Source organism: Manis javanica, chromosome 10, assembly GCF_040802235.1.
Source record: "Manis javanica isolate MJ-LG chromosome 10, MJ_LKY, whole genome shotgun sequence".
Taxonomy (NCBI): domain Eukaryota; kingdom Metazoa; phylum Chordata; class Mammalia; order Pholidota; family Manidae; genus Manis; species Manis javanica.
The window spans coordinates 32827020-32845049 of record NC_133165.1 but is presented as its reverse complement, the minus strand read 5'-3'; the positions used below and the strand labels follow the sequence as shown (position 1 = coordinate 32845049).

At 47.0% G+C, this 18030-nt stretch overlaps 1 protein-coding gene across 8 annotated transcripts in view; it reads right to left on the bottom strand.

Annotated features, from left to right (window-relative positions):
• Positions 1-314: 314 nt before the first annotated feature.
• Positions 315-18030, bottom strand: part of STAG3 (STAG3 cohesin complex component) — a 27360-nt gene continuing 9644 nt past the window's right edge. For 4 of the 8 annotated variants that reach the window (XM_073215112.1, XM_037011794.2, XM_037011798.2 and 1 more), the window contains 28 exons: positions 17758-17909; positions 15288-15361; positions 14353-14476; positions 13782-13880; positions 13506-13585; positions 13072-13179; positions 12665-12785; positions 12401-12506; positions 12120-12223; positions 11764-11856; positions 11551-11640; positions 11105-11305; positions 10925-10995; positions 10736-10823; positions 10161-10241; positions 9989-10081; positions 9677-9845; positions 9429-9565; positions 8677-8778; positions 8023-8171; positions 7666-7794; positions 7409-7566; positions 2656-2830; positions 2326-2427; positions 1938-2016; positions 982-1041; positions 808-888; positions 315-717 (listed from right to left, as the gene is read on the bottom strand). In XM_073215112.1, the coding sequence (XP_073071213.1) occupies positions 709-717; positions 808-888; positions 982-1041; positions 1938-2016; positions 2326-2427; positions 2656-2830; positions 7409-7566; positions 7666-7794; positions 8023-8171; positions 8677-8778; positions 9429-9565; positions 9677-9845; positions 9989-10081; positions 10161-10241; positions 10736-10823; positions 10925-10995; positions 11105-11305; positions 11551-11640; positions 11764-11856; positions 12120-12223; positions 12401-12506; positions 12665-12785; positions 13072-13179; positions 13506-13585; positions 13782-13880; positions 14353-14476; positions 15288-15361; positions 17758-17909 (3035 nt within the window). In that variant the 3' untranslated portion in view covers positions 315-708. The remainder of the gene's footprint in view (positions 718-807; positions 889-981; positions 1042-1937; positions 2017-2325; positions 2428-2655; positions 2831-7408; positions 7567-7665; positions 7795-8022; positions 8172-8676; positions 8779-9428; positions 9566-9676; positions 9846-9988; positions 10082-10160; positions 10242-10735; positions 10824-10924; positions 10996-11104; positions 11306-11550; positions 11641-11763; positions 11857-12119; positions 12224-12400; positions 12507-12664; positions 12786-13071; positions 13180-13505; positions 13586-13781; positions 13881-14352; positions 14477-15287; positions 15362-17757; positions 17910-18030) is intronic. The other 4 variants (XM_037011795.2, XM_073215111.1, XM_017666110.3 and 1 more) reach the window with 4 other exon arrangements.

Below are 18030 nucleotides of genomic sequence, written 5' to 3'. Positions count from 1 at the left end.
CCCTGGAAGGAACCGTTGGGTAAAGGCTGCTGAGCTGTGTGGACTGGCCAGGCTCAGTGTAGGAAAGATGGGCAGCCCACCCTCCAGCCCATCAGGGTACTGCTTTCCCTCTCGGCCTCCCCAGAGAAACTACTCAAAGGCAGGCGGTCTCCCTGATGCCTCTGCCTGCCCTCACATTTCCACGCAGCACAGCCATGAGAGCCAGTATATAAAGCACCTGGGGGGATGTAGTGCATGGTATTCTGGGACCCTGGGTCAGGCAGGGCTGCTTAAAATACCACCAAAGAACCTGACCTCTACCAGCCTGAGAAGCAGCCGATTCAAACGTATTTATTGAGCTATTCTCTAGAAAGGCTAGGACAGATGTTCCAAAAACACAAGAAGACGACTGGGCTCTTTCCATTCAACATGGCCCTTCTCCAAGGCTGAGGCTATGCCTTACCCCAAACAGGGCAAGAGAAAGGTACCTGCTCCACACCAAGGGCAGAGCTGGGGTACATTCAGGAGGATGGGGCTTAAGACCTCTCTACCCCAAATCATCAGAGAAAGGTTCGTAGAAAGGCACAGCCCCCCTTTCCTCCCCCTTAGAGACCCAGCAGGTAAGGATGGTGCTGGACATAATGGTTACTTTGCTTGTTGTCCTGTTTGCCTTTTCCAAATGGTCATGTCGTTGAGGTGGGGAGTGGAGAAGGGGAGGATAGAGTCATGTCAGAGATCCTGTAATGGGAGACATGGACGGAAACATTTACACCAGCACAGACTGAAGGGCAAAGAGACAACTGCCAGGTCCCCAAACAACAAACCTACAGTTTTCCCACCTTCCACAGGGTCACGCCTGAAGCTCCAGGACAGCTGAGAGGGCAGGCGATGGCTGCAGCCTCTCTCCACCTACTTGACAGGTGCATGGGTCACCTACCAGCCTCTCCCAAAGACACCTGACTCCTCTTAGGACACCTTTTGTAGTGTTTTGGGGACACTCACCTCGATGTTTAGCTCTCTAGAATCTAAGAGGTCCAGCCTGTGCTCACTGGGGGAAGAGTCCTAGAGAGAATGGGGTCCAAAGTCAGAGGGTCCTTCACCCCCATCACTGGTGGACAGCAGCAAAGGGCCCTTTCCAGTCTCACAAGAACAAGCATTGAGGGCCATGGTGGGGCCCTGCTGCAGTTGGCATGCAGAGACTAGCAAAGGTGGGGCAGGGTGAAGGGTCAGGCCTCAGCTTCCCTGGGCTCATAAAAGAAGTGTCTCCTAGCCTGTGTTCAGCTGTGGAGCCAGAGCTGGGACTTCTATGGCTGGGACTTTAGCAAAGACTGTTTCAGTAGAGGCCTGGCTCTCTGGTGTCCATCTGAGGACACTGTTGTTCATTCTTCCTGAGCACAATACGTTTCTCTGTCCATCCTCCAACCCTCCTTATAGAGCAGAGAGGGAGCAGAGAGGGAGCAGAGAAGGAGCAGAGGAGCAGCTGCAGCAGATGTGAGACTGCCTCATTTCTAAGGCACCTAAAGCTCCTGTGCAGGTGAGGGTCTGAGCTCCTGGTCCTAGAGAAGTGGCGGCTGCGAGTGTGGGGAACAGCAGGTGCCAGGAAGGAGGGAGGAGGGCAGGGGAGGACTGAACCCAGGGCCAGGCTGCACTGGGTGGCCTTCCAGTCTCCTCCCGACAACTTTCAGTTCTTAGATTTGGAGGCAAAGTACTTATTTGGGGAGACAGATGGAGTGTCAGTCCAGCCCTCTTGGTATTTTGAATCTTTCCTGTTTCTGTAATAAAAGTGCAAGCAAAGTGCAAAGCAACTTGCAAACCTCCCTCCTTTACTGTTACTATTCCCAGAAGTCCTAAGCAGCTCTGGGACAAGAGCACAGGAGGCCTGACAGGAGAGTCCCTCTCCTTTCCTTCACATGTCTGCCTCCAGTTCTGGAGGGCAAGGGAAGCTTGGGTCCACTCACCTTGTCCATATCCTGCCATTCTCCACTTAACTCATTCTGAATGTCTAGTTCTTCTTCGTCCTCTTCCATAAGGCTGAGTCTGATGGCAACAGCAAAGAGCAGAAGCTTTCAGGTTGTTTTTTAAGCCCCTGAAGGTTTCTCAGAGGCTCCCAGGGAGAAGAGGTGGGAGGTGAGGGGAGCAGGGCTCTCAGCTCCCATGCCTGCTCCAATCAGAGCTGGGCTACTTCCATCAGTTTTACACCCTAGGTTCCACACTATCCTGGAAGGTGGTCTGTGGTTCAAACAAGTCCAGAAAACACTGGTATGGAAGCACTGGCAACAGGGAAAAAAACCCTCACAGTGGGTGACAGGTTTGAAATGAAGACAGAAGATGATGAGAAAAGCTTACCGGTTCAGCTGGTTGCCCAAACCAGGACCTAGAGGGTTGCATGGAGTCCAGAAATGCTGTGGGCCCGAGAACCTTGACCTCTGGGTGCCTGACAGGGGATGGCTGTTGGGTATAAAGTCGGATTAGTGATACGGGATAAAAGTAAACAGTAAAAAGAGGGGATAGAGTGGCCGTGTTAAAGGGCAGAAAAGTTCAGAGCTCAGGGAAAAATAAAAATTTAAAGCTAAAAAAAAGGTAAAGGACTGGAGAGGAACCCAAGAATGAATGATGCTGCAGGAGGGAACAGTAAGACACCCACTCGGTTGCCAGCCCCTGATGCTCCCGCCTCACCCTTGGGTAAACTGCAGTTCTGAGGCGCCTTCTTCTTCCATCTTGTCCAACCCCCCCAGGGGCTGCCTGCTCTTCACAGCCGTGGATGTGAGGGGCGGGGTGGCAGGGATACTGTTCAGCTGTAGGCTTTCCTCCTGGGATGAAGAGACATCCTCTCTGTGCTGCCTGGCGGGGCCTGCAAAGCAGCAGAAGCATTAACTGAAGACCAGGTACTGCCACAGAAGCTTCTCAGGACCTGCCCAGGATTTGCTTCAGGGAAGTTAGGAAGGAGGGAATGGGAAACCCATATGGCTTCATTATGTTATGACTAAAATCTGAGCATAGCCATATGCACTACAAAATAAGGCTTCTGGAACTCTATTCAGGACTTGTCCAAGAAAAACTTACTATACAGCTGAGAAAACAAGATGGAAAGAGAGGTAAGTATCCATTTTGAAGATGTAAACAGTGATGTATCAACACTGGATGTGATTCAGAGGTGGGCCCTAGAGGAGAGGCCTCCGTTAATCAATGTGCACATTCAAGATTTCTGTGGAGAACAGGCCTAGAGGGCAACAGCATTTTGGGACCCAAAGCCAGGGTGGAAGCATGAGGGTACAGAAGAACACAGGAATGGGAGGCTGGATTTTCTAAAAGCCAGAAAATGCGAGATGACCACAATGCCAGCGTAGCTCTGCTGTGCAGGTAAGTGGAGGGCCTGGGGTTCAAAATGTTCAACTCTCTCCTCAGAGACCCGAGCAGCCAAAGGCGAAAGAAGTCCAGATGTCTCAGAAAAGAGATGAACCGATGTTAATATTTATCAACTGTGAACATTCACACCCTATCACTTCCCTCCCCACAGCTGTGTAGCCAGAAAGGGGGCTGCTGCTGGTTTAAGGGAGGCTACAGAAACCAGGAAAGAGCCTCACCCATGAGCATGTCTCCCCAGAGAAGAACACTGGGCCCACGTGGATCCTCCTAATGTCCCCAACCTACAGATGGAGTGATGCTCACAGACACAGCCCTTCAGCCTCTCTTTTCCATCCTCACTGGCTTCCACAGCCATTCAGTTTCAAACCTTTAAAGGCCCCCAGATTTATCTAAAGCTTTTGCCTCTCCCCTGACCTTCAGATGCTGCTGCCCGGCTGTCTGTCCAACACCTGCTCCTGAATAACATGACAAATACCAAAGTCGGGATCTTCCCACTCACCCCCTTCCCCATCTCATCTGACAGCTCCATCTTTCCAGCTGCTAGGCCAAAACCTTGGAGCCATCCCCAAGTCCTCTGTCCTATATCCCATACCCAGTGCGTCAGGGAGTCCCATAGTGAGACCTGGGAAATAAATAGAACAGAGTCCGGCAGCTTCTGCCTCTCAGCCATGGCCCTGTCTACCCACCTCTTGTCCTGACACCCACACCAGCCTCCTCATGGGGTCCTGTACATCTACCCCGGCCCCTCTACAGCCAGGTCTCTATACAGCAACCAGAGAGCCCCTGTGAAAACATAAGGCAGATCCTGTCATGCCTCTTCTCAAATCCTTCAATGTCTCCCCAATTCTGAGTTAAAGCCAGTCTTTACTCAGCCTCAGATGTTCTGTGGTCCTGCCATCTCTTCACTCTCATATCTTAGTCTCTGTTTGGCCTGAGTCTTTGCTGTTCCTTGAATGTGCCAGGCTCACCCCCACCCAGCCAGCCACTGGACTGGCTGCCCCTCTGTATGCTCTTCTATACACACCAAGACTGCTCCCCTCACTTCCTCCAGGGCTTTGCCCAACACTCACATTCTCGGTGAGGCTTCCCTCTGGTCACTCTACAAAAGGCTGCAATCCCCACCTTGCCAGTGTTTCCTCATCCTCTTCCATGCTTTTCTGCAACAGCACATAGCACCACCTGACACTCTCTAAAGAGGCATTTGTCTGTTTTTGTTCACTGCTGTATTCTCAGTACACAGAGCTCAATACACGTCTGCTGAATGAACAATGGAACCAGTCTTTCCACCTTTATGCCACCTTACTAACCCTGTTTTAGGCCAACCAGTCTATACATCTATGAGTTTCCACAAACGCACACCTTCTTCTGTTTTGCTTGTGCCACTCTTTTAGCCCATGATACTCATTCTTCCTCTGTTCAGCTTTTATAAATTTTACCCATTTTTTTAAGCTCCAGCTTAACCTCCACCTTCTTGGTAAAGCTTTCACTTATCACATAAAGTGAAGTCTTCCTTTCCTCAACTCTATAGCATTTGTATGTTGATTCCCAGACCTTCTGGATATTGTCATTTAATGGTGACTGTTCGTAATTCAGATTTCCTATGGATATATTTTCTCTCTCCCCCATTAGATGGTAAGCTGCTTGAGGATCCTTTGTGTTCTCTAAAGCACTTAACACAGAATCCTGCATATAGCAGGTCCTTGACAAGTACTCATTAGTTAACTGATTAAAAGCAGAATTTCCTGGTGGCATAGGGATAATTTTAGGCAGTACACAGAAGACTGAAAAGAAGTCACACTCTACCTCACACCATATATAAAAATGAACTCAGAATGGATCACAGACCTAAATAGAAGAGCTAAAACTAGAAAACTCTTAAAGAAAACACAGTTGGGCAATCTTCATGACCTTGAATTAGGCAATGGTTTCTTAAGAAATGATACCAGGTACAAACAACAAAAGAAAAACCAGGTAAGTTGTATTTCATCAAAATTAAGAACTTTTGGTTTCAAAAGACACCATCAAGAAAAAGACAACCCATAGAATGGTAGAAAATTTCTGTATATCTCATAAGCAATTCCTATCCAGAATATGTAAGAACTCTTACAACTTAACAATAAAAAGACAACAACCCTATTTGAAAAGGAGCCCAGGATTTCAAGAGACATTTCTCCAAAGAAGATATACAAATGGTCAATAAGCATGTGAAAAAATGCTCAACATCATTAGTTATTAGGGAAAAGCAAATTTAAACCACAATTAGATATGAACTCATAGCCATTGGAATATGGCTAAAATAAAAAAGACAGGCAATAGCTAAAATAAAAAAGACAGACAATAACAAGTGTTGGTAAGAATGTGGAGAGAGAGACTGGGACTCTCATAAATTGCTCTGGGATTGTAAAATAATGTGGACATTTTGGAAATGTTTGGTAGTTCCTCAGGAAGTTAAACATAGAGTTAACATATGTCCAGCAATTTTACTCTAGGGTTTATCTCAAGAGAACTGACAACACATGTCCACACAAAACCTGTACATGAATGTCTATAGCTATATTATGTATAACAGTCAAAAGTTATGTCAAAAGTGGAGTTCTGTCAAAAGTTAAAACATTTGGATACTAGTTGGAATGGATAAATGTGGTATTGCTATACAATGGAATATTATTTGACCATAAAAATGGTATGAGGTTGTGGAAAGCAGTATGGAGGTTCCTCAAAAAACTCAAAATAGAAATACCATTTGACCAGGAATTCCATTCTTAGGAATTTACCCTAAGAATGCAGCAGCCTAGTTTGAAAAAGACATATGCACTCCTATGTTTATCACAGCACTATTTACAATAGCCAAGAAATGGAAGCAACCTAAGTGTCCATCAGTAGATGAATGGATAAAGCAGATGTGGAATATATGCATAATGGAATATTATTCAGCCATAAGAAGAAAACAAATCCTACCATTTGCAACAACATGGATGGAGCTAGAGGGTATTATGCTCAGTGAAATAAGCCAGGTAGAGAAAGACAAGGATCAAATGATTTCACTCATCTGTGGAGTATAAAAACAAAGAAAAAACTGAAGGAACAAAATAGCAGACTCACAGAACCCAAGAATGGACTGACAGTTACCAAAGGGAAAGGGACTTGGAAGGATGGGTGAGAAGGGAGGGATAAGGGAGAAAATGGGGCTTTACGATTAACACACATAATGTAGGGGGTTGGGGGCATGGGGAAGGCAGTATATACAGATAAGACAAGTAATGATTCTATAGCATCTTACTACACTGATGGACAGTGACTGTAATGGGGTATGTGGGGGGGAACTTGATAATATGGGGAGTCTAGTAACCATAATGTTGGTTCAAGTAATTGTATATTAATGATATCAAAAAAAAAGGTATGAGGTACTGATGTGTGATAAACCTTGAAAACATGCTAAGTGAAGGACGTCAGACACACAAGGCCACATATTGTATGATTTCATTTATATGCAGTGTCTAGAATAGGCAAATCCAGACACAGGAAGCAGATTAGTGATACTGTCTATAGCTAGGGAAGGGGAAAATGGCACTGACTGCTAATGTTTTAATGTACACAAGGAAAAACATCTAACATGTCAAACTTGTGATTTCTAGGATATTATCATCTAAGATGAGATCATATTTAAAAAAAGAACTTAAAAATCCTTAGGTAGGTTGTAAGACAGGTAGTGATTGGAAGGCAAAAATATCATGAAGGCTGTGTAAAAATCTTTAAAATCTGGGTAACAATACAAGGTGTCAAGGGAAGGCACCCTAAATGTACAGATCTCTTAGTCAGTCTTTGGTTTTATAATTTGTTTCTATCTGTTTTTTTATAGAGGTTTGCTATTTTTAGTTGGCTAGATAAACCCTAAAGAAAATGAGTACCCTTAATTGTAGATGCTCAGCGAAATATTTTTTGACCAAAGGAAAGTATGAAGGAGGCAAAAGACCATACACTTCTACCTGGGGACCATACAGCAGCCATCAGGGAAGCCGTGTGAGACCCGGAGGCCAGATGCAGGCCACACAGGGCACTTTACCTTCCAGGCGCCTCCTCTTGGGGCGGAGGTAGCCCCTAGGGCTGGCCTCTGCCATGCTCTCCACAGGGCTGAGGGAGTGGCAGTAGATGGTGACAGGACCCCAGGGCTGGCCAGGTGCCTGGGAGAAATGCTGCAGATACTTTTCCAGGTAGGAGAGTCTAAGGAAGGGGTGGAATGAAGAGGCTTAGCTGGCCCCCTGTGCCCTCCCGTGCCCCTTTCCCCTAATCCACATCTTAGCCTCCTACCCACCAACTTACAGCAGCTGCTTGTCTTGATGGAAGAGTCGAGGGGAAAATTCTGAAAGGAGCTCCAGGAAGGCTAGATGTGGGGGCTGACTGGAGGAGCCAGCTGGAGGAGGCTCAGACAAGGAGAACTTGATGCCTTCCCTTGGTTGAACAGAGTTATTTTAGAAGGACAGTCCCTTCCCTCTTCTCTCCCAGAGCTGCACATCCACTCTTAGCTCACCCTGTCCCCAAGCTTGTTTCCTAGAGTAAAACAGCCCCCCAACCTGCCTGCTACCCTCCAAGACCTCACTCCCAGCCTCGCTGTACACAGCCTGGCTCAGCCCTCTAACAAACATTCAAGTACCGGACTTCCAACCAATACTTCCTTACTTGTGTAGCTTGACTACAAGGTCACGGTTCTGTAGCTGTTGGGGTCCAAAGCTCAAGGCAAACCTCCGGGCCAGGTCCCTCATTTCAGTAAAGGCCGGGAGCTCATTCAGGCCCTCGGGCCCCTGTTCCTGCAGCAGTTCTGTGTACAACTGTGCCCAAGAGACATGGTGCATTGGGGAAGGAGGAACAGTGGAAATGAAGAAGTAAAGCATTCCCGTCTCTGCCCAGAAATCCCAAAGAGCTAGAGACACAATCTGCTACTTTTATTTTCCTCCCAGGACACCATCCCTACCCCTGACCTGCTACAGCAGAGAGACTTCATCTCTGCTCTGCAACAATAAATAAAAATGTCTGTGGTAACTGAAGGGGCTGAGAGGGAATGGACTGGAAAAATATCAAGAATTGTTGGTGGTGCTCTGATGTCCTAAACAACAGTTGAATTTCTATGCAGTTGGGGTGGAAACTGCCTGGTCAGTTAATACTTTCTACTGGTCTACAGTCATGGGGGAGATCGTCATATAATGTTAAGAGTCAAAATAAATTAGAAAGTTCCAGCTCGTAAGATCCCACATCTGATATAGCTGGGGTTGGATAAGAGCGTGACTGCAGGGAAGGCAAGTCACAGGCTTGAGGCCCTCAAGGCAGAAGGTGTACCTGCTTGAGGCTCAGCAACAGGATCTGGGAACACTGACTCCGGTCAATCTGCCTTGCTCTAGTTAACGTTTCCTTGATAATATCACCATAGTCACTGTAGAACTGAGAGAGGAAATGGAGAAGAGATGTTTGAGCACAGGAAAAGGCTGTTTCCTCTTTGTTTCTTCCTTTACATGCCTGATCATGCCTCTTTCCAAAAGTGCTGTAGGGAGGGAAACAGGAACCTATGCATAAAACTGAGACTAGACCTCATTGCTGGCCAATAGGTGCAAAGCCCAAGATAGCAGAGCTTAGGCAAATAAAGAAGGAACAAAGTGCCTTGTGCCCATCTCTTGGAGAAGAGTCCTAAGCCTGCCAGTGCTCACTCTCTTCCAGAACCGAAGCCATTGCTATGTCTCCCCTGACGAAGCAGGAACATTCATCTGTTGTTCACTGCTATGTCCTTGTGCCCAAAGGGTGCTTAGCACACTGTAGGTGCTCAGTAAAGTGAAATCAATACAATGGTGGGAAGAGGAACATCCAGGTATCTTTAAGAAGAGTAAGACATTTCCTCTCCACTGAGTTTCTTTCTCCTAAAAGCTTTTTCTCCATAATTACTTGTTATTGAGTCTCTTTCCCTTGTCCCTTTATTCTAACCCCCTACTGCTTTTCCCTTCTACTTCTCCTTTAACCCAATGCCACCACCCAACTCTCCCTTTGGTGGCGCTGTACTACTCAAGTCACACCACACTTGGCTTGGTTCCTCACAGTACCCTGCTGTAGTGCTTGAAGACATCTGAGGCGGCATCCATCTCCAGCACCCCATAAAGCAACAGCTTGCAGAACCCAGCCAGGAGGCGGCGCCGCTGGTGCAGCTGCTCTATCTGTAGGTGGTCCTCCTGGGAATGACCTGGTTCACATTAAATGCAGAACGTGAACATCACAATCACAGATTAGGCCTCCTGCCCTGTATTCCCAAACCCCAGTCCCTTCCCAAGCCCCAGGTATAGAGTCCCTGTACCACTGCCCAGTTCTCCAGGCTGGATGAAGACATGGTCCATGAGGAAGCTGGCTAGCTCAGACTGGAGAGTGGCTTCAGGAAAAAAGACAAGGGGCCTAAGGAAATCACGTCCCCCTACAATCATCTGAGGGCTGAAGATGAGAAGTAGATCACTTAATAAGACAAAAGCCTGTTGGGGGAAAAAAAAGAATGCTTACAAAGCACAGAACGTTGACCAATATAGAAATTACACAGTGATTTTCTCCTTAGAACAGGGTTTCCTCAGACCACAGGGGAGACTTGCCTCCTCGGCCCCACTGAGTAAATGCTCACCTGCTCCTGGATCTCCGGATCCATGTCTGAGAGGCAGCTCTGGCAGAGCTTGCAGAAGGCCACCATTCTGCCCTTCAAACTCAACAGCTGCTTCTGTGGAGACAGTGGCTTAAGGGGGAGGAACGGAGATACAGGCTCCTCCATTTCCATCCCAACTCCAGCCCATGTTTACCTGGGAAGCACCTGATCCAGAAAGGTGGGTTAGTGTCCAGAGAATGGAAACATAGATGAGACTCAAGGCTGGCAGGACCACCTGCAATGATGAAGTGTTACCAAAATGAGGGGTGGTCAGGACAGTGAGGGGCAGGCAGGGAAGGAGAGGGAGGGAGGGACATAGACAGGCAGATACATGCAGAGCAGTGGAGAAAGGCAAAAGCAGTGAAGACAAAATGAGGTCAGGGAGACCCGATTCCTTTTCTGGTGGAAAGAATTGACTGCGGATAGTCTTTGGAAGGTTCTATACTGGGTAGAGAAGCCACTTCTCCTGGGTTTAGCTGAAGTACCCTTAGAAGCCCACACTGTTATCCTTGACTCTCTGGATGCCAGAAAGGATGGCCATTTGCAGGCACTGGAAGTACAGGTCACCTTCTGAGGGTGGACAAGAACAAATGACACACACGTGTTCTTTCTCCCTCATGTCTACTCCAGATCTTGGGACCAGAACTGCCCAGAAGAGTTGGCTGCCTGGGACACAGGGCCCTTAACACTCCTCTCCAACTCCGTATCACCAACTTCTTGGCTACTTGCCTGGCGAGGAATCTCTCCTGTGTCCACAGCCCTCTGGAGGAGTTGGTAGCATGGCTCGTAGAGCTTCCAGTGGGTTAAGTCATGAGCACTGGGATGGGGGTGGGGGGATATTATGTGAACAAAACAGGAGCAGTCACCTCCACAGACACCAGCAGAAATGGGGGAGGGGGCAGGAGGTGAGCTGCTCACTTGTAGAAAGCGGAGAGGCGCTTCAGAGTGGCTGCCAGACAGTACACCTCATCCTCATCTAGGAAGGATGACTGAGGAGAAAAGGTTACAGTCGGGTTTTCTGGAGAATGCACAGATCCCCATTCCCGTCCTGGGGCACTCTCCCACTTGGGGGCCCCAGGGTTCAGGCCTAGTTCCTACCTGCAGCAGTTCTTCAAGTTCTTGCTGGAAGCGGTCAGCCAGCAGATCCACCAGCTGGCTGCGGGCAAAGTCCACCCGGCTGAAGAAGGTGAACTCAGGATTACAGAGCAGATAGAGGGCATGAGCACCAGCCTCGAGCACTGTTGGCTCTGCATGCTTTACCACCACCTCCTGGAGCTGCTGCAAGAACAGCTCCAGGTGCTGAGAGAAAAGGAGAAGACTTGTGGTGGGGAGGCAGGGAGGATACTCTTCTGGAGAGGAATATAACCCAGGGCAAGAAGACAGGGTTGGAAACATTAGACTTCAAGGACAAGATGTCTAAGAAGGGGCATTTTTCAGAATTTTTCTGGAACCCACGTTGTTGAGAAGAACCAGAACTGGCAGTATAGCCATTGACACAACCAGAGAAGCAGCTGGTGTGGAGACTCTGTCTTCCTCCCACTCACCTTCTCCAAGCGCCCGATGCAGTAAATGTTGAGGTCAAAGTAGTTGAGGAGCTGGAGCAGGGGGGCGACCTTCTCTGCATCAGCTGAGAACTGTGCGGATTGACAAGGGAGACTCCTCAGCTGATACCTACCTAGCTCCTATCCCACTCCCCATCAGAAGCCGTTTCCTTCAACCTGCCCGTCCCCAGACGCTGGGCACTGGGGCAGTTCTACCTTGGCTAGGAGCTGGGGGAGCAGAGGGATGAGGTGCTCGGTCAGCTTCACCTTGTCATTGGCTTGGATCTTCCGTTCTTTCAGGGTTAAGCCCTGGAATTAGTCAATTGGGATGGTGGGAAAGGTGTGGAAACACTGGGTCCAGGTGGTGTGTGCATGTACACTTTCTCCCCACCATCTTATCTGCTCAGGAAGGAAAACCGAATTCAGCAGTGCCTTTCATAATTTTTTTCTGGAAATGGAATTCTTTGAGGGGCAGAGGAAAGGGTACCCTAGCCCAAGACTGGAAGGTAAGGATGGACAGTACCACCTGGATATAACACTGCTAACCAACCCACCCACCCCTCATGCTATACCTTCCTCCCAGTGACCCGCCCCACAGGCGGGTGACCCTCTGAAGCTTGCCGGACACTCGACACAAGGATTTCTATCAGTGTGCTCTCCTGCATGTCGCCCAGGTCTGGGATGGCAGGAGGATGAAAGACACAGGATCACAGATTAGCCATCCTCCACCTCCAAGTCCCCCTCCTGCCCCCACTTCCCTGACACCAAAGCCTTTTACAAGCCAGGGAAGAATCTCTCCTGGTCTCCTACTAGAAGGTCATGTCCCCTGCGCTGGCTTCCACACGGTACGTACTCTGGTCCTTCTCCAGCAGCAGGCTTGTTAGGCTCTCCCAGTTCTTCAGCTGAGACCCTGCGCAGTCCCACAGGCTGTCTACCAAGTAAGTAGCATGGTCATGGAGCTATGGGTAAGGTACTCAGTAAGTTTGTGATGCCACATTACAAAACTTCACCTAAAAGCAGCTCCTGACTAAACTGCATGTCCCCTCCAATCTCACCAGCTCCATCCTCCACCTGCAGGGTTATGCACAAAGACAAAGAGCTCCTTTCCATACATCACCTTACTTTCCATGAAGAAGGACAGCAGAAGGTGGAAGAAAGTCCTCTGGGCACAGGGACTTCGGCGTTGCTCTTTTCCCCCTGTTTTGGTCATTTTGGTCTCACACTCAGGGTAGAAGAGCCTGGCAGGGAGGGATGGTCAGAGGGAAAGGACACAGCATGGGAAGAGAGGAGGAGTGGAATAATCACCAGGGAGGGGAGAAACAGTCTGAGGATAGCTAGAAGGGAATGAGGCGCGGAGCAGAGGAAAGCCCCAAGCAGTGGAGGGGGAAGGGTGACACCAAGAGAGCCTCACTAGGTATAGGGCTGGAGGGGTCTCAAGAAGAGCAGCAGCAGAGCGGGGAGAGCAAACACCAGGGATGGTGTTTAAGGAACAAATGCATGAATGAAGGAGAGGAGCCCACTCACTTCCAGTAGAGAAACTCCCCTGCAGCAGAGGCCAGCGCTCGGTTGGAGGCATACACGACGGGGTAGATGCTCTCACAGTCTGCATCTGTCAGCACCCCTTCCATGTTCCTGCCAAGAGAAAAGGAGAAAGGGCAGATGGGTGTGGATGTGTCTCTAGAACAACTAAGGCCAGAAACAAGAGGCAAAACCAAGGAGGATTAACTCACAAAAAACGTTTAAATGAAGAATGGAAGACAGAGGAGTATGGAGAGTTAGAGAAGAAGGGAAATTTTTCCCCTGCAGATCCTGCAACTCAGGAGGACCTCTGTATTTCAACCTGTACATAAGGAAGAGCCAATGTACAACAGGCGCGGGCACAGGGATCTGGAATGGCCTGTCTGATGCTGGAAAGGCGGAAGTTTGAGAAGCTTGCCTCCCCGCTTCCCAGGACTCACTTATGGATAAGTATTAGCAACCTGACGGCCTCCACTGCCACATCGTACTCTCGGTCCATGACCATGGAAACCATCCGGTCCTGCAGAAAGAAGAACATTTTCAATTTTTTGTGTCCATCCCATAATTTGAGAATTACAATTTGAGAGATTCTGAAAGACAGTGTAGAAGCAGATGCTGGGAAAGGTGTAGACATTTAAGAGCAATAGAAATGAAAGATAAAGCAAGGAAATGGGACCCAGGAAAAAGTCAAGCCTAGGGGGACGTCCCATCTGTACCTTGAAGCGGCTGGTGAAGAGCTCCAGGCGGGTGGTCAAGTCCCGACTGCTGTACAGCCCTTTCAGAGCCTTCAGGCACTTCAGACGGACCTCCCGATGCTGCTGAGGAAAATGCAACCGACTGACCTCTCTGAGCTCACCCCTCTCAGATTACTTTTTCTGGGCCTGGTGTCCTCTCTTGAGGACTGGATGTCTCAGAGACAATGAGAGCTATCTCCGTACATGAAAAGCAAAGGATCACAGCAGAATTTAGCAATCATGACACAAAGGGTCTTTCAGCTACGACCCTTGCAGTTGCATTACCAATCCATCAATAATGTTCTTGCTTTTACAGAGGTTAAGTCTTTCTCTTCTCTACCCTGGTTTTGAGGTGTTTCCTCTCTGGACACGTCTTTCTCTTTTCTACCTTATCCTACTCCCCCCCAATACTGGGGGAGTTGTGAGGTTCACTGCCTTGATGGGATCATCACTAGTGAAACACCAAAGTGGCAGGACGAGGAAAAACCAAAGAGTCCCGGGGCAGAGAAGTGAAGAAGGGGAACAGGGGAGACCAGACAGCCTCAACTCTCACCTTATCATGCAGGGTCCAGCCAATATATTTTAAATAACTGTCAGTAAGGAAAGAGGTACTGTAGCTTTGCATCCAAGACCCAATCTCCTCAATGCAGATAGCACGGATCTCAGGAAGGACATCCCTAGACAGAGAGATAAATTGACCCCTATCACATTCTCTCCAAACTCGCCATCTATTCTATCAGATAGCTCCAACAAAGAAGAATCTATTTTCTTAATAGAATACTATGTGCCATGCCTTTCACTTCCCCCTCCCAACGTAAATACAATATATAAAAAAGTAAACATTTTCTTTCTGTAACCAGCCTGTAACATAGCTGAATTTTATCTTCCATGCCACTCTTAAAAAATGATTTTGGAAGTCAATTTAACTGTTAACCAAACGTGTGTGTGTTTTAACTCCCCAAAAAGGTTAAATCACTGAAGAGTTCTGGACAGGCAGAGGTTAAAATCTAGGTAAGAGTGAAAAACAAATATAGATGTTCTTTGTAACCTAATCCTACCAATTCTTTACACAGTATAAAACTCCCCTGCCTTCAGCAGTGACACAGCAGGCTGGGCGATTAAAAGGCCTGCCATGCTGCACACCCTCAGAAAAGCCCTGCCTTTTGGCTCTCTCTCTGCTCTTGTCCTCTCCAGTCCCCAGCCCCAGGAAGATGGGCAAAGGGACGTCTTGGACAAAATTGGAGCAGAAGAATACTCAGCAATGCCTTATCCTCTTATTTGCTCTCCCAGCATAGCTTATAAGATCCTTTGTAGGTGGGGACAAACTAAACCTCACTAATTTGAAACATCTGTTGTCAGAGTTTTTATTCCAGCTGCATTAGCTCTAGGACTAACCAAATAACTCAGAATTAGGAAGGGGCTCTGTTATTTTTAGAGATTCAACAACCAGGGACCAGCTGTTTCAATGAGAGGAGCCCATTCACTCACCTATACCGATGTACAAAGACACCCCTGAAGAGGGCATTCATCATTCCCTCAATCTCCTCTTGATGCTCTTGGAGCTGGAGGACAGGGAGGAATAGGTCAATCTCCCTTGTACTCCAACAGCATAAAGCCACAAGAATATGCAAAAGTACAACTTCCACCGACTTCCTATTTATTACAGGGCTCAGTCTGAGCCCCTGATATCCTATGTTCCCTTTTAAACCTAATTCTGGAAAAAGTTGTATAGTTAACTAACGTTTCAAAGGTTTGGGTTTGGAAAAAATATCCCCTCTGTCTGGTTATTTTGGTTATCTTTGGCTATTCAAAAGTCCTAGGTGGTAGTTACATGTTTTTGACAAATGATAATTGAGAAAATAAATTCTTAAATAAATGTTGTGTTTGATAGGAGGAATGGCACTAACAAAAAAAGAGAATGAAGAGATGAGATCAGCAGTTCTCATATGGGGCCCCCAGGAGACATTGAGCAGTGTCTGAAGACATTTTTGGTTGTCTCACTTTGGGGAGGGCACTGCTGTCATCTAATGGACAGAGGCCGGGATGCTGGTAAACGTCCCGCAATGCCATGACAGCCCCATGGCCGAGGAACCCCAGCTTAGATGAGTAACAGATACCAAGGAAGCACGACTATAAAGAGCATCACAAAGACCCAGATTTATGAGGGAACAATTAAAAGACAACAACCCTACCTCTTCAACAAATCAATATCTTAAGGAGAAATGGAGGGAGGCAGAGGTTCCATGTAACATTGAAAGAGACAAAAAAGCGCAACCACCAAATGTGATGCATAGTCCTTAATCAAATCCTGATTGGAATTAAACAGATACAAAATGTATTTAGGAGACAAATGGGGAAGTTTAAATATTAATTGGTATTAGAAAATTATTATTAGGAAATTGTTACTATTTTTGGATATAAAAATGGTATTATGTAGCGATAGTTTTTAGAGTATCTATGTTTTATATTTCTTTAGAGAACATATTTAAATCCTGAGGTTGAAGTACCAGTATGTGTGAAATTTACTATAAAATAGAAAAAAAAATTGGTGAAGCAAATATGGTGAAATATTAGTTGTTAAACTTAATTTGTATATAGTGTTCATTTTACCAGTGTCCCTATTTTTCTAAATGTTTGAAAAATTTCATATTTAAAAGAAAAGGAAGGATAGGGAGGGAAGGAGGCAAGGCAGGTAGGTCATCAGTACCACATTCTACAGAAGCTGGGAAAAGGAAGATTGAGAAAAGGCCAATGGCTATAGGGATTATGAAGTCATTGGTCTGGGAGAGTAATTTCAAAGAAAAGTGGGGATAAGGGCTAGAAAGCAAAAACTGTTCGGTTGGACATTAAGGCAGTAAAGAAATACTTAATAGGAAGGATAGAAATGGAGTAGTTTATAGTGGAGGAGTGAAGAAAAAGTCAAGGGCCAATAAACGCTTATATGCGGAGAGAGGAAACAGTGGGGAGGGAGAGATAAAAGACAAAAAGGGGGATGGTATTTGATGAAGAGCACAAAGAAGTCAAAACACAGGTCACACTAGCATATCTACTTCAGGTCTGAAACAGACCTAACACATACAAGATCATACTGATACTAAAAATAGCAAAAGAGGATAGAAGTAGGTTTCCTTCTCTAATAATTGATCATGGAAGAGACCTCTGGTGAAGCTGGGAAAGCAGCCGACTGGTTCAGTCAGGTCTGAAATCCCGTGGGCCTCATGGTGGGGGAGTCTCAGATACTAAGAGAGGGTGTGTGGTGGGGAATCAGTGCTAGTCTCACTACAGACCCAGCTGCTTAAAGGTTTAATCAGCATGAAAGATTCTGTTAAGAAACACAGGAAGTACCTACCATGTGCCAAGTTAGGCAATTCACTCATCTCATTTAATCTTCACAAATGGTACAATTATCCCCCTTTTAAAGAGAAGGAAACTGAAGCTCAGAGGCTACAGAAGGCCATGGAGCTAGTAGCTAATTGGAACAGAATTAAAATCCAGGAGTGAAAGGCCTGTGCCCTTTCCATTCCTTGAAACCCTGGCCTCCCTTGTCAGTGGGGGTCTTTAGTACTCCTGTAGTGACCTGCAGACTCTGCACTTGACAAAGTATCCAAAGTCAAAACTGAACTCCTTGCACAAGATGCAGGCACAATACTTACACACTTCTGATAATGAATGTAGACAACAGAAACTGAGCAAAAGTGGAATTAGAGAGAATTTTAACATTTACTCTAAATTAGATTTACTGTGCCCATATCCCAGAAACAAGATGAGCATGCAATGACCTCTGGGAGAAGGACAGGTCTGCTAAACTATTGCCAGACTCCATCATTCACAACCTGCAAGGTCGCATAGGGGCTTGTACCTAACTGGGAGAAGTGCTTGGGATCCACGCGGGATGAGGCCGGGAGGGGTTGGCACTGGATGAGCTGGGAGGGAGGGAAGGGGCAGGGCTGGTTTTCACCTCCTTGCGTTTCTCCAACAGGCTCTCCAACCGCTCAGGTGCTCTCTGTCCTGGCCCCTTGTTTCGTTCAGCCTCATACTGACGCTGATTGTTGTCTTTGTGCAGACTCAGTTGGAGGGCAACTCTTACCAGGGAGGTCATTAGCTTCATGGCTTTGTCAGGGAAAAAAGATAAAGGAATCATCACTGAAGTCAAGGAGGGAGGGTAGGCTCAAAAAAGAAAGAACAGGGCAGTGAAAATGAAAAGCTAGAGCAGGGTGAACCTAAAATCCTA